Below are 18,107 nucleotides of genomic sequence, written 5' to 3'. Positions count from 1 at the left end.
AGCCACTGTGATCCATGCACTTACACATGTTGCATGGCATCGTCAAACAGCACCAGGTGCATCGCCGAGTGGAGCTCGTTGTAGGTGTCTACCGTTTCTCTAAGAATTGCCTTCAGGTCTTCCCAGTCCTTCACTGGCATGTAACAAGGGTCCTCCGTGCCAGTAGCAAAGTGGCAATAAATAAGGGGCTGTTGCAGCAGCATGCGCTCGTCAGCACCCTGCAGGAGAACACGGACAAACTGTGGGACGAGAGCCATCCGAGGAGTTGCCTGGGTCAAGAGGCCAGCCTGCGCCAGCAGCTCTGTGCACAAGCAGACCAGACAATGGCCGTAACCGGACACAACACATTGCGAATCTCAGCTATTGTAAGAAAGGGAAGTGTGCCCGCTCACCAGCAGCCCAGAGGCACTAAGTCTGGCCTCACACCAGCCAGAGGCCTTGAACAGTGCCTGCTCACCTCCAGCACTTACTTTAAAGTACTTATGGGCAGCTTCCAGCATTTTCCTGTGAAACAAGTCACAATCGTCTGTGTCTATCAGTTTGTCTCCATAAACACGGGATGACTCATGAAGCCACAGGCGCAGTAAATCTTCTGGGCATTTTAAACATTCAGGAGAAGCAAACAAAATTCCCTGTATGAGAGAAATTAGAAATCCACCTTTAAATCAAAAGACAGTGTCATTCTCACAGTTAGGATTTATTTAACTCTTACACTATTCACGTGTACAAATAAAGCTCATTTCACCTTCTGATAAGTGATATTATAGAAATTCAAGTATAATACCCATTTTAAAAAGTGTGTATGAATGTTTTAACTGCATGTATGTCTGTGCTTCACATGAGTGTCTGGTGCCCTTGAACGTCAGAAGATGATATAAGATTCCCTGGGTCTGGAGTTACAGATGGTTGTGAACCATGATGTGGGTGCTGGAGACTGAACCTGTGTCCTCTAGAAGAATTCAGCTCTCAACTTCTGAGTCATCTCTTTCTTCCTCACCATACACATTTCTTAAAAAAAGATTTATTTATTATTATTTTATATGCATGAGTGTTTTGCCTGCATGGATGCATACAACATATGAGCAATACCCCAGAGGCCAGAGGACAAAGCTAGATCCTTTAAAAGTGAAGTTAGAGACAGTCGTGAGCCAGCATGCTAGTGCTGGCTCTGAACCTCGGACCTCTGCAAGACCCGCAAGCACTCTTATCTGCCCAGTCGTCTCTCCAGCTCTCTCATCACACACAGTTTAAGAAATGTAACTAAAATGGTTTCAAGAGTCAGCAGGAGCTAAAGCTCACACCTCTGCCTATGTATCTCAGTTGCCAGTAGATTTTACGAAACAAAAGCTCAAACAGAATGAAAGTAACAGGATAAGACTTTCCTTGTTTTTTCAATCACTTTTTAATTGATACCTGCCAATCAAAACCCTTTCACTTCACAAATAAAAAAACAAATCAAATATAGAAAAGATCAAATGTAGGTTGTCTTCTCTTGGAAGGCAGACTTAGGATGAGCATGGACTCACTGTGTCTCCTGTGCCCACCGACACTGCCCTTCAGCATCTGGGGTGCAGGTGACCCTAGCTTTGTGGACAGCCAGCTTGCTCTCCACACACAGAGCACAGAGGACACTGCGGAGAACTGAACTGCAGGAGGCTGACACTCTTTGCAGGTATGGGACATGCTGGGCAGCCTGAACCTGGGAGCTCAGCAGGCAGGACCACATTCCAGTTCAGCTTTTCTGCGAAGAGACTTTACAAAGCAGAGCCTCTCTGGCAGGTGCTAGAAACACGGATGTGAAAGCGAACAGTCCATGCTATTCCCAAGCTGCTGTCTGGTGGTGTGGTCAGGTTCTGAGGTCCTGAAGAGAGCTGTGAGTGGAAGTCCTGGGAGGCTTCCTCATTTGCCCTCTGCACAACGGAACTGTGAGTCTTAGACAACTCCCCAGGTACTTCACGGCCCATAGAGGACCACATCACATCCGATTTAGAAACTCAAGATCTCCAATCCCTCTTTAGGATTCCCTTTATATAATCAGTAGTGAACCTGCCCTTTTACCACATGTTACAGTTTGACTCTCAAATGCCTCCTTACCCTACTTCAGATCACCCTGGTCTCTGTGTCTGTCCTGAACATACTATGCAATCAAGGTAATTTTCAGTATCAAGCCAAATGATTTATAATTTAAAATTTCATACTTTGATATGTGTTTAAAATGATACGTTGATGTTCTATTCAAAAACATGACCAACTCCTCTTATTTGGCATAATAAAGCCTTTATTTACAAAGCTCAAATTCTACCTTTACTGCTATTGCTTACTCACTATCTACCACAAGCTGCGTGTCTCCCTAAATTTATGTACTGAAACTAAACTGTGGGACCAACGAGACAGATCAGTGGTGACTGAGTTCAACCCCCAGATCTCATGTAAAGGTTGAAGGAGAGAACCAACTCCATAAGTTGTCATCTGAGCTCCACAAGCATGTGTAGAATGTACCCTTTTCCCACACCTCACACACTCACACATATACACACAATGAAAAAACAATACTCAATTGCCAATGTGATCATATGAAGAGGTGGGGCCCCTGGAAGCTATTAAGTCATAATAGAGAGGTGACCTCATATAAGCAGTGTTAGGTATTTTCCCTTTTATCCTGTCTGCTGTGGACAGACACAGTGTTCAAGGCACTGTCCTCACCAGACACAGAGCTTGCTGGTACCGCGACTGTAGACTACTTAGCACCACTGAACTAGGAACAATATATTCTCATTGTCTATGAATCACCAAGTCTCAGGAACCTTGCTGTATCAGCACAGATGTTGTGCAACCTGAAGGGAACCACCCCATTGATAAGAAGGGCATAAAGTTTGCCATGTTCCTTCACAGACAGGTTTATGAATAAAAGAAGAAAAACACACACAAAATAACAAAGTGTAGCTGAAAACTGAAATGGTTCTATAATGAATGCCACAAGTTATCCTGATATTCAAGAAGCTAGCTTGCCAGTTGAGGTACCTGGAAGATGTTTGAAAGGTCTCTCAGATTAAAAATGTAGTGGAATTTAATAGCTGTGGGTACAAAGCTCTCTGCCATCATCCTATGGAATGCTATAGTTGCCTGGATCAGAGAGGGGCTGGCCCTGAGAACCGACGGGCTGAACGCTTGCTGCTGGAGATGGAAGTGGAAGATCTGACCATAGATGGTCGTCAGGGCATCCACCGACGGAAAGTTGAATGCAAGCACCGTGAAATGCCTCTGAAAAGCAATCAGCACATAACAGAGATATCAACCAAACCAGAAAATGCAGTTCCCCCTTTTTATTAATTTTAATAAAGCCTGTCTTTTTATAACAGGACAGATCATCATGTCTGCCTTATGTGAGTACTTTCCCATTTCCCAGACTTACCCGTCTTTGGTACATGCATTTTAATTATATATGCCTATATCTTAGGTGTCCGAAGGAAAATAGGATTAAATCGTCTTTGGCTGCCAATCTCTGTCAGCAAAAAGTTAAGGGAGAAAGTACCTTTGTGTCTTTAAGCCAAGTTTTTGTCAAGAGAGTTGATCTGCTATTAGACAATTCTTTGTGAAGAATCATGCTCCTGTAGCTACAGTCTCCTAATTAAAGGACAGGAGGGTTACCTGGGCTGGGAATGCCTTTTTAATTGGTCTAGAGTACTTTTTAAAACAAGTTTTAGCTATATTAAAATTTTAATTTTTTTATCAAATATGTCAAATCTAAGAATTTATTGGAAATGTCAAACTTTTCTTAACACCTTATAGTGAATTGAAGAAGTTACAAACATTAACAAGTCAATGCCATAATTCTGGAGTGGAAATTAAAAACAAATACATAATTTGCCAAATTACATTTTTAAAAATCCTTTCTGATCAAAAGACAAGAAAAGGTTTTTCTGATGGTCGAGAGACCAACAGCATTGCTGTTTTTAAGTAATTGTCTCAGTCTCTGAGCAACAGCAAGAACCCATAGGCTTCCATTTTACATTTAAAGAGGGGCTTTGATTACTCTTTGTCACGAATCTTTTTTCCCTAAGGGGAAGATTGAGGTCTCAGTTTTTAGGTTTTATATTTTAACAGTAGATTGAATATTATATTAACAAAATGAATTCTGTGTCCCAAAGAGTAAAACAGTCAAATGTTTAGTCTGTGTTTTTGGTCTGACTTTAAGGTAAACAGGACTCACTAGGTTTGGAAGTTTTGCAGTAAGCTATTAAGAGGCTGGAAATCACCAGTTGTCATTATGATCTTTATCCTCTTTTTTGACTGTATAGTAAGTTGTATTGAGTCAGGAACATTGGCTTAGGGGCCCTTTTTTTTTGACCCATAGCATTATGGTATGAGGAAATCAGGATTGTGCATTCAGGAACCCTTTTTCTTCTCCTATGGAATCATCAGTGGCTGTGATGTCATCAGGGCTCATACTTGTCTGCTGTATGTGTAGTTATTTTATTTTTTGTGAAAAAAAGTGCAAACGTATCTGTTGTCGGAGTTTCTGTCCTGCCTGGTTCCCGCAATCGTTAAGTCCCAAAGAAATCACACAAAGGTCTACATTAACTATAAACTGATTGGCCCATTAGCTCAGGCTTCTTATTAACTCTCATAACTCATATTAACCTATTATTCTTGGCTATGTTAGCCACATGGCTCAGTACCTTTTCCAGCGAGGCAGTCACATCTTACTTCTGTGCTGGGCTCATAATTGCATAAAAAGCTTCCTTCTTCCCAGAATTCTCTTGTTCTCATCGATCCATCTCTACTTCCTGTCTGGTTGTCCCGCCTATACTTTCTGCCTGGCTACTGACCAATCAGCAGTTATTTAAAATATAATTGACAGAATACAATTGTCCCATACCACATATCTTTGATCCCAAATTAATTAAGATTGTTTATGGACATCTATATTTAAGAAGCTTAGTGTAAAAAGTATATTGCTTAAGGCATTCTGTGGTGTTTGAGGATATAATTGTTTTGCTTTTATATTTTGAAGTTGTGTTTTTAAGAAGCCATGGGCACACTCCACAATTCCTTTTTACCATCAACAACATATGTAGCTCTTTTATTGGAAGAGCCATTTGTAAAAGTTAACATAGCATTTTTAAGGGATATTTTTTACAACTTTAGGAAAAATAAAGGAATATAGCTGTGTGAATTGCAACAATGGATCAGCTGGGAAAAGATTATTAATTGGGCCTTTAAATTGAGCAAATGCAATTGTCCAAGAATTACTGTTTTGAAATAACCAATTAGTTTGTTACTTAGTATAAGGAACAGTGATTATAGCTGTCTTTTTTGCCAAAATAATTTTTAGATTTTATTCATTTTTTTGGGTGAAGTAAGCTATTTCTTTAAAAAATAAGGTTTAATATCTTACATGGCAAAATGGGAAGATATAGCCATAAAAGTGGACCATTTTACCATAATACTGTTGTAGGAGTAAGTGTAATAGGTAATATACATGTTTGCCAAGGCTAATTATTTACAATTACAATAAAATGTATTTGCTGTTTTTGTATAGCATACTCTACCTTGGTGAGTACCTGTGTGGTGGTTTCTGTAAGTTATCTCCTGGAATTTGGATCACTGCTTCTTTTAAGAAGTTTACGTAGTGGCTCAAGGTCTTTTTATGGATATTTTAAATACGTTTTTTACCATTGTATGTCTTATTAAAGGTTTGTAGCTACTTTTTTGATCTAAGTTGCAAGTTTATCTAGCTGACAGGCTTAACTTGTACTCATTTACATTTTTACAGACATGTGTCTGGGCCTGAAGCTGCAGTTTCTTGAAGCACCTTTTTGTGGCTTGGCTGTCAGATAAGGCTCGGCTCTTAGCTGCCTCTGGGACCTGTGGTGGGCACAAACCATGCTCCCTCTGCTGCTTGGACTTGTCCCGCCAGGGACTTGGACTCAGGAGGTTCTGGTTTAGCAGTCTCACCATAGACTGACATGAGAGGTGACTGACAAATTTCCTCAGGTTCTATGTATCCAGCAGTGCAGTGACTCTGAGACTGCTGTGTCCACAAGCTCAGGAGGGTAGAGCTATGCTGATTTTTACTAACCTTGCTTTTTTATTCTAAATTTTGTAATCACAAAATTAGAATTCCTGAATCCTCTCCTCTTCTAAAAGTCATAGAATTATTTATATAGGCCCCTTGATTCATGGGTCAATTAGCCTCTAGGCATTTCTGGGTGCTGACTGTGGGAGGCGCAGCCCTTTAAACTCTCCTGTCTTCTGCCTCTCTCTTCTGGATCCACAGCACAGCGCGGGTCAGACTCAGCTGGCTTCAGCATGTGTGCGTGGACTGCCATAATCTCAGAGGTAACTCAGGCCCTCGCTAGGTCAAACGCCGCATTCCCTCCATCTTTCCCACCTGTACAGCAGCAACAAAGGCTGTATCTACGTGACTGAAGCACCGCTGCTTGCATGGGAGATGGCGAGGCCTCTCTGAGTCCCACAGCAGCCGGAAGGCAGGGATGCAAACTCCCAGTGTGGGGGCAGGAATATAATATTTATAAACTTTAAATATCTTTGTCTTTGTTTCACTTTAGCTCCACTAGTTATTGATCCAAGCAAGTGTATTTATAATTGAATATTATTTTTGTCTCATATTTATAAATGTTTACAGTTTTACTCCTGAATTTTTGCCCCACCTTTCTCTTTACTTTTTTATTATCTACTATTTATTTTTGAGCGCTCATCATTCACCTCTCTACCTGTGGTGTGATTTTTTTTTTTGCGGGTTCCTTACATACTCCCTTGTACTCCTGGTCACACTTTTGTGCGTTTTGCGGTTTACCGGTACGCCCCATATTGGGCACCACATGTTGGCGATCAGCCTTGACAAAAAAACCTCTTGCCAGTGCAGGTGCATGGGGCTTTAGAAAAATTAATAAAGAACACAAAGATACATGAAATATAATAAAACAGAAATCAAAGGACAGCACTAAGAGGGCATTGCAGGGAATACCGAAATCAGCCGCATCTAATTTCCATATGCGTTTGTGCATCAGTACAAAAGGGGGAGGAAGGCAAATTACTATCTGATTTTGTATTCTACTTCTGGGTAGACAGTCGAAATAATCGAAAGCAGTTTTTGAGAAATATTTGTGTGCGTACGTTCAGAGCAGCGTTATTCTCTCTTGAGCAGGAAAACATGAAAGTGACCCGGTGTTCACGGTGAGTGAACAGATACGCAAAATGGAGCACGGAAGACAGAACAGCGCATCCCCAGGCTTCAGAAGGAAATGCTGCAGTGTGCTCCATGTGCTAAGTGAAGTACACCGGTCCTCAGACAGTGTACGTTTCACTAAATGAAGTGCTTAGAGAAGGCAGGGTCAGAGAAACAGAAAGTCTGATGGTGACTGTCAGGGCTGGGAGCAGAGAGGAAAGGGTGTCATTGCTTAATGGACAGAGTTACAGTTTCACAGAAGAGTCTCACAGAGACAGGTGGTGGTGATGTGGCAGAAAAAAGCATTTAGTCCACTCACTGTCCACTTAGAATGATTGGTTAAGTTGATAAATTTTATGAAACATGTATTTTAGTATGATAACAAAACTGGAAAAATGATTTTCCAAAGATGCCTGCGGGGGATGCAGAAGGTTCTTCAGGGAGAGAAACTGTTCAGTGTGATATTTTGATGGTGGACACATTATACATTTGTCAAACCTACAGAACAGGGAGGACAAAGAACCCCAGTGCAAACTCTGAGTGCTCCTGAATGCTTATGTGCCAGCATCTCCTTGTCAAATGTAACCAATGCAGAGGTTAAACAGAGTTCAAATGAAGCAGGTGGTGGTGGATGTGGGCCTAGACAGAAATGCTGTCAACTCATTGCAATAAATATAAAACTTAACTAAAAATACTGGATTTATTAGGAAAAACAAATCTGTTTAATTAATTGTCCAGTGGGAGTCTTGCTTTATAAGTACCAAGAAACAAGATGCTGTATTTTGTTGAGGGAGGGTCTCACTAGGGAGTTCAGCCTACCTTGGAAGTCACTGTGTGGCCGAGGCTCACCTTGAACTTACAACACAGCCTTCCTAGTGCTGGTATTTCAAGAGTGTGCCAACATGCCCAGCCTGGCCTGAATATGACAGCCGAGGACATCTAGGGAGAGCGGAATGAAACCCACCTGCAGCCTTGGGTTGACTGTGAAGCTGCCCACCATAGGATTCATGCAGGCCACGTACTGGCAGCTGCGGATTTCCTTAAGCATCATCTTCTGTCGATCATACCTAAGGGACAGAAAACAGAACCTCAAATCTAAAGACAAGATGACAAAACAGGGAGCCCCAAGCTTGTGAAGGGTTTCATCACAGACACCTTAGCTTTATGACCAGTCTGCAAACTTGACCTTCTTGGTCTTATCTAGGACATCAAAATCTTAGCTGAGAATTGTTGGAGGCCAAAGCCAAGATCAGAAGCTGAATCAATATAAACTATTACTGCCCATTGGTTTCCACGTGGCTCTAACATGATTGCAAACTATGCTGTCCTCCCAGCGAGGATTGGTGAGTGAGCTGGGGCTCCCTCACCTCATCTTCAAGTCACGGATAGCAAACTAGAGAGCCCGGATCGAACATTCACATCCTATAGGGTAAAGCCAAGCTTTCCTTCAATAACTTAAAACTTAATTTCCACATAGTTGCTATGTTCCTTGACTACTTTTCAATCCAGTCTTTAAAGATAAAAAGGGAAACTGCTCTGATTAATATGATAAAGAGATATACAAAGGGAGGGCTGGAGAGATGGCTCAGTGAGTAGGGTGCTGGCCACGCACACACGCACACACACACACACACACGTTCTCTCTCTCTCTCTCTCTTTCTCTCTCTCTCTCTCTCTCTCTCTCTCTCTCTCTCTCTCTCTCTCTCTCTCTCACACACACACACACACACACACACACACACACGAGATCAGATCACCAGCATCCTGGCAGCATGCACCTGCACTCCCAGCAGTTGGGACAGGCGGATCCCTGGGCTTGGTCAGTCTAGCATGAGGGAGTTTCAGGTCCGATGAAATACCCTGTCTCAAAAAATGAGATATAAAGAGACCTGGTATCTGGTATAGACCTTTGACCTTCTCACATGACACATATATACAAATATGTATGCACATATACATACATACACACACATAAAATCAAGATTACAAATGGAAGATAAAGAAAATCCCAGATTGTCTGACCTGGGATAATTCTGTCCTCAAATGTCCCTGCACTGTAATAACGAGCTCTTGGCGGACGGTAGAATGCGGGCTTTGCTTACCAGTGCCCATAGTCAATGTGCTGCCGAAGCAGTGCATGCGGCTGGACAGTGCCATAGGCGTCCACTTCAGGCATGTTCAGGTCATCAATGAAATAAACGAGTTTTTTATTTCCTCTTGGACCATAGTTGCGACCAGCTTTTTTCTCTAGAGGTTTTTCAAGAATTCCTAAAAATATGTACATAATTTCGTCACAAATCGCTGGCAGAGTGTAACATTTCTACCCTTACTTAATCGTTTCCAAATCAAATCAGCCAGGAATCCTCTCCGACCCAACCACAGTCTACAAATGCTGTCACTTCCTTATATTCCTACCACCACCTCCTTTTCCTTCACTCTGGCCTCCAGCCAGGGCCACATTAGTTGGTATGTGGTTCAGTGGAATCAATCTTCTTCCCAAGATGCAGCTAGCATCTGGTCAGTTTCTTGCTCACTCTCAATGGTCCACCAATGCTACCATGTGGGATGCAATGTCCTCGGTTTGTACAGCCCAGTCTCCACAGCTATGGTGCTCAGCTACTCTATGTTTCCCATGACTGTCCCCGAACTGGACAGCTCACCTCGCTGTCTGCAGCAGCTCGGACCCCAACCCTCTGCTCTTCTCCTCAGCCACCATCCCCTAGACACCTTTCAGACTCAGTCCATTGCCTCCTACAGCATTCTCTGCTGAAGCCGGGCCTTCCATCCGAAATCTCTGCCTGGGCATAACCAATGTCATGCGTTGAAATTCTCCCATCTGGACACTGACACCTGTAACTCTTTCTTGTCCTGATTTGATAAGCATCTGCTAAGCAACCTTATTCCCGTCTCCCCCTTGGGAACCAGATGTAGTTTATCATATAATTTGTTGAACTGATGAGCAGAACCCCAGTTTCCCATGCTTAACTCATAAGGAAATCTTTATGCTGCACTTCTGAACAGAATCCATTCCTCATACAAGTATAGAAATTATACATATTTGCTAAAGAGACAAAACAGAATCAGCTTTCTAATTATTTCAGTCATAAAACAAGCTGACTGAAGGAAGATGCTGAGTATGCTGATGGTGGAGGGAAAGGAAGCTCATTACTTGACTCAGAAACACAGCCATGAAAATCACACTCACATGCACGCATACATCCCAGGAATCCACTTTGAGAGCAACCCAACAGTTTCAATCAGCAATTGAGCCCTCGGTGTCTTGCTGCTCCTCTCCTTGTGCTGGGCAGCAACAGGGTTGCTGATATCAACTGTTCATGCTGTCGGCCTTCACCTGATTTTGGGTGCAAAGCCTGTGCTTCTTGCCATACATTCACTCAGTAGTTCAGCCTTATTCACACACACACACACACACACACACACACACACACACACGACTGAGTTGTCAAAGCCAGTGACTGAGATGTCTCAGCAGGTGAAGGTGCTTGCTTGCTGCCAAGCCTGATGAACTGAATCTGATTCCTGGGGTCCTACAAGGTAGAAAAAAAGAACCGATTCCAGAGAGTTGTTCTCTGTCTTCTACATGTGTACCACCTACCCACACTAAATAAATATAATGGCCCTGTCATTTGATATACTTTGAATGTCTCTGGACTTAATTCTTTACTTGAAAGAGTAACCGGAGGGTTCTTTTCTTTTCTTTCTTTTTTTTTTAATTTTTATTGAGCTCTACATTTTTCTCTGCTCAGAGGGTTCTTTTCTAACTCCCTTGTATTATCCAGTTCCATGAACTAATTACAGGGAATTATATGGTTTAAAGGTGACATAATTAGCTTTGTGAATGTAAACTTTTGCTGGTTTACAAATAAATAATCCCAACAAATCTGTCACCCCGGCATTCAGGAGGCGGAAGCAGGAGTACACCTGGGATAGATGGAGATACTTTGTCTCAGACCATCTTAGAGCAACCGTCTCTTCAGCAGCTGCGTAGGTCTCATCAAAGGGCCCATCTGTGTACCAGGGAAGGGGCACTCACTCTGCAGCGCTGCCGATGTCGTGTAGTAGTTGAAAGGCACACGGGACACCATGTAGTCCTCAGAGAGACTTGCCAGGGTCTCGCTCAAAAAGACCGTTTTCCCCACTCCTGCATTTCCAACTAGCATGAGTGGTTTGCCTTTCTCAAGTAGCAATTCAGTGAAATACCTAAGACGAGTTGTCTCCGATGTGTGTACCAGAACTGTCTAAGAGAGAAAAGCAGGAGGAGGGTTAGAGAGAGACAGAGGCATTACCGAGCTTCAAGGCTGACCCAACACTCCGTTTTGAATTAAGACCCAAGGAACTCTTTGTGTAAGTTCATGTCCAGGAGTGCAGGTGTCACAGCTTTCAGGGGGCAGTTGGGAAATGTTATCAATTGTTAGAGCAGAGACAACCGACAACATCATTCCAAGGGAAGGACACACCCAGTCCCTTTCCCAGAGCTCCTCCTTCCCTGTTGTAGGTATGGGAGAGAATAAAGCAGATATGGTCTCAAGTGTCTCCTTTCTTCCAAAGCTGATGAGACTATTGGGAAATGGAGCTACACACAGAGGTGGAGCAGTATCAAGGCACAAATGGCACAGTCCAAGCAATAGGGTTCAGCACAATGAAATACCAGTTGGAGGCAGGTAGAGTGTGCCCAGATCCAAAGCATATGTGAACATTTTGATAAAATTAAGTCTTTATGCTTATACTTTGAAATTTGGCAATTTATTAGTATTTATTTATTCAGACACCATAATGATTCACAGAAATTTGAAATGGCCCTACAAGAACAAAAGAAAATGAGTTAAAAATGAGGCTCAGAGTTGCTGGCCAAATGGCTCATCAGGAAAGGCCTAAAGAAGGTGAGATGATCCTTTAGGGTTCCTGTTTCATAAAAGAGTCCGCCAGACATTCTACAGGACACAAAAGAAAGTGACTGACAAACTGCAATATAGGTGGAACTGTCTTTGAAATTTCCTGCTTCATGAAAAAGTCTGCCAAATACTGTGGGCCTGTGGGCTGAAGATAGATGCCCCAATGGTACAGAAGAACTTTGGGTGACTTTCCAGGCAGCGAGATGTCTCTGTCAATTCTAGAGTTTTGAAAGTTTCTTACAATGCACTTCCTGTTAACTTAGGTAATATTATATCCTTCTGGAGTCTTTGATGGAGTTGAAAAAATAAATAGTTATAATTATTGTTTTCCTTAGTTATGATAAAATATAAAGTAGATATAAATACTGTAACTATAATTTTTGCTTAATACTTGTTTTGTTATATGTAATTTTACTATGTTAAAGTTAAAACTTTCCTTTTTATTTGAACAGAAAAGGGGAAATGGTGTGGAAAGTCCTTCTGTATATGTGTTGCTTTTATTGGTTAATGAATAAATCTGTTCTGGCCAGTGACTTAGCAGAATAGAACAAGGCACGAATTCCAAGCAGATAGAGCAGGAAAGAAGGCAGAGTCAGAGAGACACCATGTAGCTGCTGAAGGAGAAAGATGCCCGGGAACCTTACTGGTAAACTACGAACCTGGTGGTAAAATAATAGAAATGGGTTAATTTAAGATATAAGACCTAGTTAACAATACTCTTAAGTGATTGGTCAAACAATGTTGTAATTAATACAGTTTCTGTGTGCTTATTTCTGCTCCGAGCAGTCGGGAAATGACCAAGCAGTCTCTGTCTACACTGTGGCAGTCTGGCAACGTGAATTCAATCTTCAGAAGCTACCAGAGGCTTGCATGCATGTATGCATGTGCGCGCGCACACACACACAGAGTGATATTAAAGAACAGACTTGGGAAATACAGACTAGAATAAAATATTCAGACAAAAGGTAGATGCAGAGACTGAATTCTGCACAGCAATTGAAAGATAGCTGCTATTTTGATGCATTTCTTAGTGGTCAAATGTAAAAGTGGTAAACAAGACCAACAAACATACATAAAAAGCCTTACAGGGTTGATTTTTCACGTTAAAAACACACATACGTATAATGGACAAAGTTCCTCCTTACGTGGTTGGTGCCAACTGACCAAAATGAAGTATTCTGTGGATCATTCTGAGTCACGGTCTTGACACAACCAATTGTTCTCCAACTTCCCTTTCACACGGTGACACCAACACCTCCTGAAGGCCAGGTCGGGTTCTATGCCATTAAACGTGAGACTTCTAAACATCCAAGATGCTGTTTCCCTTCCAGCCTACAGTTGTCATCACTGGACTTTTCTGTGGCTGTCAGCTCTTTCCTTCGTATAGGAGCACCAGGAATGAACACTTGCTGCGCGACCCAGGATCCACGGCAAACCTGCGAGCTATCCTCCTCAGAGAGCAGGAAGCTAACACTGAGAGCTCAGGTGTGGACGTGTGAATGTAATCAACCCTCACAATCTCAAGGGGAGTGGCTTTGTCGGAGTGGGTATGGCCTTGGAGGAAGTCTGCCACTGTGAGGGTGGCCTTTGAGGTCTCCTACGCTCAGGATACTGCCCAGTAACTCAGTAGGCTTTCATTGCCCACAGGATGTTGGACTCTCACCTACTTGTCCAGCACCATGTCCGCCTGCACGATGCCATGTCCCACTGTGATGATAACGGACGGAACCTCTGAACTGTAAGTGAGCCGCCACAATTAAATGTTTTCCTTTCTAAGAATTGCCATGGCCATGGAGTCTACTCCCAGTAATAGAAACCCTAAGCCATCGGGTCACTTGGAGAGTGCCACAGTTGGTGAGTGAGTGCAGGTGCTTGGACAGGAATCTATCCTGTGGAGCCCGAGCTCAGCACAAACTCCTCACACAGCCCTGCAGAACATGGAGTCAGGAGCTGCACTGGCAGGCTGCTCTGTTTGTTTTGGTGTGGCCAAGTCTCTTGGTTTTAAAAGTTAATGTGCTTTTATTTTTTTCTTTTCCCTTCCTTCCTTCCTTCCTTCCTTCCTTCCTTCCTTCCTTCCTTCCTTCCTTCCTTCCTTCCTTCCTTCCTTTCCTTCCTTTCTTTTTTGAGACAGGATTTCTCTATGGGTCTAGCTGTCCTTGAACTCACTCTGTAGACCAGAATGGCTTCTTAAACTCAATAGAGATTTATCTGCTTCTACCTCCTATGTGCTGGGATTAAAGGCATGCACCATCACCTATACTTCAACATTCTGGAAATTTCTTCAGACCTAGAGAAATTAGGATCATTTGTCATTCTATGGTCACTACAAATACCTTTGTGGAAACATTTCTCATCTGGTTCTCTGTTTCTCCAGGTATAAAATGGTGTCTCATGACCAGGATGCTGTAAAGAATAAGTTAACTGCAGCTAGGGAGACGGTTCAGCTGGTAAAGTGTGGGCCATATAAGGATGAAAACCAGAGTTGGAATCACCAGTACCTACATACAAACCCAGGCACCAAAGTGCATATCATCCTAGCACTGGGAAATCAAAAGTGGGAGACCCCTGGGACTCCCTGGACAGTCAGTCTAGCCAACAGTGAGTTACAGGTTCAGCGATTTGCATAAAAATAAGGTGGAGAAGTGTGGCTGAAGCAGACACTCCGTGTTGGTCTCCGTATGCACACATGTGCAGGTGCAGTCACACACAGGTGGAGAAGTGTGGCTGAAGCAGACACGCAGTGTTGGTCTCCGTATGCACACATGTGCAGGTGCAGTCACACACAGGTGGAGAAGTGTGGCTGAAGCAGACACGCAGTGTTGGTCTCCGTATGCACACATGTGCAGGTGCAGTCACACACAGGTGGAGAAGTGTGACTGAAGCAGACACGCAGTGTTGGTCTCCGTATGCACACATGTGCAGGTGCAGTCACACACAGGTGGAGAAGTGTGACTGCAGCAGACACTCCGTGTTGGTCTCCGTATGCACACATGTGCAGGTGCACACACACACAGGTGGAGAAGTGTGGCTGAAGCAGACACGCAGTGTTGGTCTCCGTGTGCACACATGTGCAGGTGCAGTCACACACAGGTGGAGAAATGTGACTGCAGCAGACACTCCGTGTTGGTCTCCGTGTGCACACATGTGCAGGTGCAGTCACACACAGGTGGAGAAGTGTGACTGAAGCAGACACGCAGTGTTGGTCTCCGTATGCACACATGTGCAGGTGCAGTCACACACAGGTGGAGAAGTGTGACTGAAGCAGACACGCCGTGTTGGTCTCCGTATGCACACATGTGCAGGTGCAGTCACACACAGGTGGAGAAGTGTGACTGAAGCAGACACTCCATGTTGGTCTCCGTGTGCACACATGTGCAGGTGCAGTCACACACAGGTGGAGAAGTGTGACTGAAGCAGACACGCAGTGTTGGTCTCCGTATGCACACATGTGCAGGTGCAGTCACACACAGGTGGAGAAGTGTGACTGCAGCAGACACGCAGTGTTGGTCTCCGTATGCACACATGTGCAGGTGCAGTCACACACAGGTGGAGAAGTGTGGCTGAAGCAGACACGCAGTGTTGGTCTCCATATGCACACATGTGCAGGTGCAGTCACACACAGGTGGAGAAGTGTGACTGCAGCAGACACGCAGTGTTGGTCTCCGTATGCACACATGTGCAGGTGCAGTCACACACAGGTGGAGAAGTGTGACTGAAGCAGACACGCAGTGTTGGTCTCCGTATGCACACATTTGCACATGCAGTCACACAGAGTCACACATTCCACACCTGCACACACACACATGAACACATACATGCAAAAAGAATTAATTAGATCATAGTCTAAATTATTTAGAAAGGACCTCCTGCTCCAGCATATAAATGGTGTAGGAAGTCCTTCTCTCTGTGTGGAGCTTCCATTGATTAATGAATAAAGAAACTGCCTTAGCCTAGTTGATAGTAGCAGAACGTGGGTAGGCGGAGAAGACAGAATTGAATTCTGGGAGGAAGAAAGCAGAATCAGGAGACACCATAGATACTCAGCCTGAGACAGACAGACACCTGTTAGAATCTTTCCCAAGAAGCCACTGCCATGTGGCAATATACAGATTAATAGACATGGGTTAAATTAATATGTAAGAGTTATACAATAAGAAGTTCGAGCTAGGGGCTGGAGAGATGGCTCAGAGGTTAAGAGCACTGACTGCTCTGCCAGAGGTCCTGAGTTAATTCCCAGCAATCACATGGTGGCTCACAATCATCTGTAATGAGATCTGGTGCCCTCTTCTGGGGAGCAGGTACGCATGCAGGCAGACACTGTATACATAATAAATAAATTAAAAAAAAACCTTAATAAGTTAGAACTAATGGGCCAAGCAGTGTTTAATGAATACAGTTTCTGTGGGGTTATTTTGGGGCTAAGCTAGCCAGGCTGCTGGGACAAACAAGCGGGCTCTCCTTGCAGCATATAACAAGGTTGCTAATAGCACAGCCACACTGGTACCATTGGATGTAAAGCCAGTGCACAGCCTTCCAGGAGGAAAATGGATTTCTCAGTTCAATAAAACTTGCTGACTAAAATTGCTTTTGTTCTCTTTTGAATATGAATGATAAGATAGATCAGCTTCTGACAGAGGTTTTTGTCTCCAGTTTTCAATCAGCTAGGAAATACTGCTGGACAGCCATAATGGAGGTAGGCTGGACAGATGGCAGACTGCAGTGTGCGGCAAACATGGCTGGGGGCCTCCTAACACTCAGCTTTCTGCCTGAATCACCCGTCCAGGTGGCCTCCACTGTGTTAGAGGTGCCCGTCCTGGTGGGCTCCACTGTGTTAGAGGTGCCCGTCCAGGTGGGCTCCACTGTGTTAGAGGTACCCGTCCAGGTGGCCTCCACTGTGTTAGAGGTGCCCGTCCTGGTGGGCTCCACTGTGTTAGAGGTGCCCGTCCAGGTGGGCTCCACTGTGTTAGAGGTGCCTGTCCAGGTGGGCTCCACTGTGTTAGAGGTGCCCGTCCAGGTGGCCTCCACTGTGTTAGAGATGCCCGTCCAGGTGGGCTCCACTGTGTTAGAGGTGCCCGTCCAGGTGGGCTCCACTGTGTTAGAGGTGCCCGTCCAGGTGGGCTCCACTGTGTTAGAGGTGCCCGTCCAGGTGGGCTCCACTGTGTTAGAGGTGCCCGTCCAGGTGGGCTCCACTGTGTTAGAGGTGCCCGTCCAGGTGGGCTCCACTGTGTTAGAGGTGCCCGTCCAGGTGGGCTCCACTGTGTTAGAGGTGCCCGTCCAGGTGGGCTCCACTGTGTTAGAGGTGCCCGTCCAGGTGGGCTCCACTGTGTTAGAGGTGCCATTTGCAGTCATTGCCATGTGTGGGCCCCAGATGTTCTTGGGTTAAAGTCTTGGTCCCATGTGGTAGTTTTGGAAAACAGTGATAGGACATTTGAGAGGCAGAGCCTGGTAGAGGCCATTAGCCCACAGACAACAAACTCTAAAGGGGACTTTAGTGTTCCGGTCTTCCACCTTAGACAGGAGAGATACAGGGTAGCATGACCAAAGGTCTGGGACTTCTGGGACTTTAAAATGCAGTGTAGACTACTGATGTCACTGACACCGTGGACCCAAAGGGCACTAACCTCAGCTGCAGAGGGCAGGGCTTCTTCTTTGGACTCAGTTGGCCAAGACTGCTGCTGTCTGAGAACATAGAGCTGGGACTGACAGCTCAGGCTAAGGGTTCAATGCTGCTACCCTGGGGGACCAAAGGTTCAGGACAGCATCCCCTCCCTGTCTGTTTGCCATGGAGCCTTCCGAGCTGTGAGAAAGTAGATTTCTATTGTTTGTGCTGCCTAGTAAGCCTCACTTTGTTATGAGAATTCCTGTAAACTAATCAAAGTGGAGGAGGCAAAGCAGACAGACAAATACATGCATGTGCATGAGTGTGAACACATCGATGAAGACCGGAGTCAACGGGCCTACCCTACACTGTGAACTTGTAGGTCTAGCTTTGCCCTTGCACC

General features: G+C 44.2%; 1 protein-coding gene across 1 annotated transcript in view; it reads right to left on the bottom strand.

Moving 5' to 3' along the window:
• The window catches only part of Dnah11 (dynein axonemal heavy chain 11), a 315,059-nt gene that overhangs the window by 141,471 nt on the left and 155,481 nt on the right, over positions 1-18,107 (bottom strand). Inside the window, exons 46-51 of the mRNA XM_075947535.1 lie at positions 11,247-11,451; positions 9,295-9,460; positions 8,157-8,259; positions 3,022-3,261; positions 471-632; positions 25-218 (exon numbers count right to left, since the gene is read on the bottom strand). Coding sequence (XP_075803650.1) covers positions 25-218; positions 471-632; positions 3,022-3,261; positions 8,157-8,259; positions 9,295-9,460; positions 11,247-11,451 — 1,070 coding nt within the window. The remainder of the gene's footprint in view (positions 1-24; positions 219-470; positions 633-3,021; positions 3,262-8,156; positions 8,260-9,294; positions 9,461-11,246; positions 11,452-18,107) is intronic.

Source organism: Microtus pennsylvanicus, chromosome 14, assembly GCF_037038515.1.
Source record: "Microtus pennsylvanicus isolate mMicPen1 chromosome 14, mMicPen1.hap1, whole genome shotgun sequence".
NCBI lineage: Eukaryota > Metazoa > Chordata > Mammalia > Rodentia > Cricetidae > Microtus > Microtus pennsylvanicus.
The sequence above is the reverse complement of the archived record's forward strand: the minus strand, read 5'-3'. Positions and strand labels throughout refer to the sequence as shown.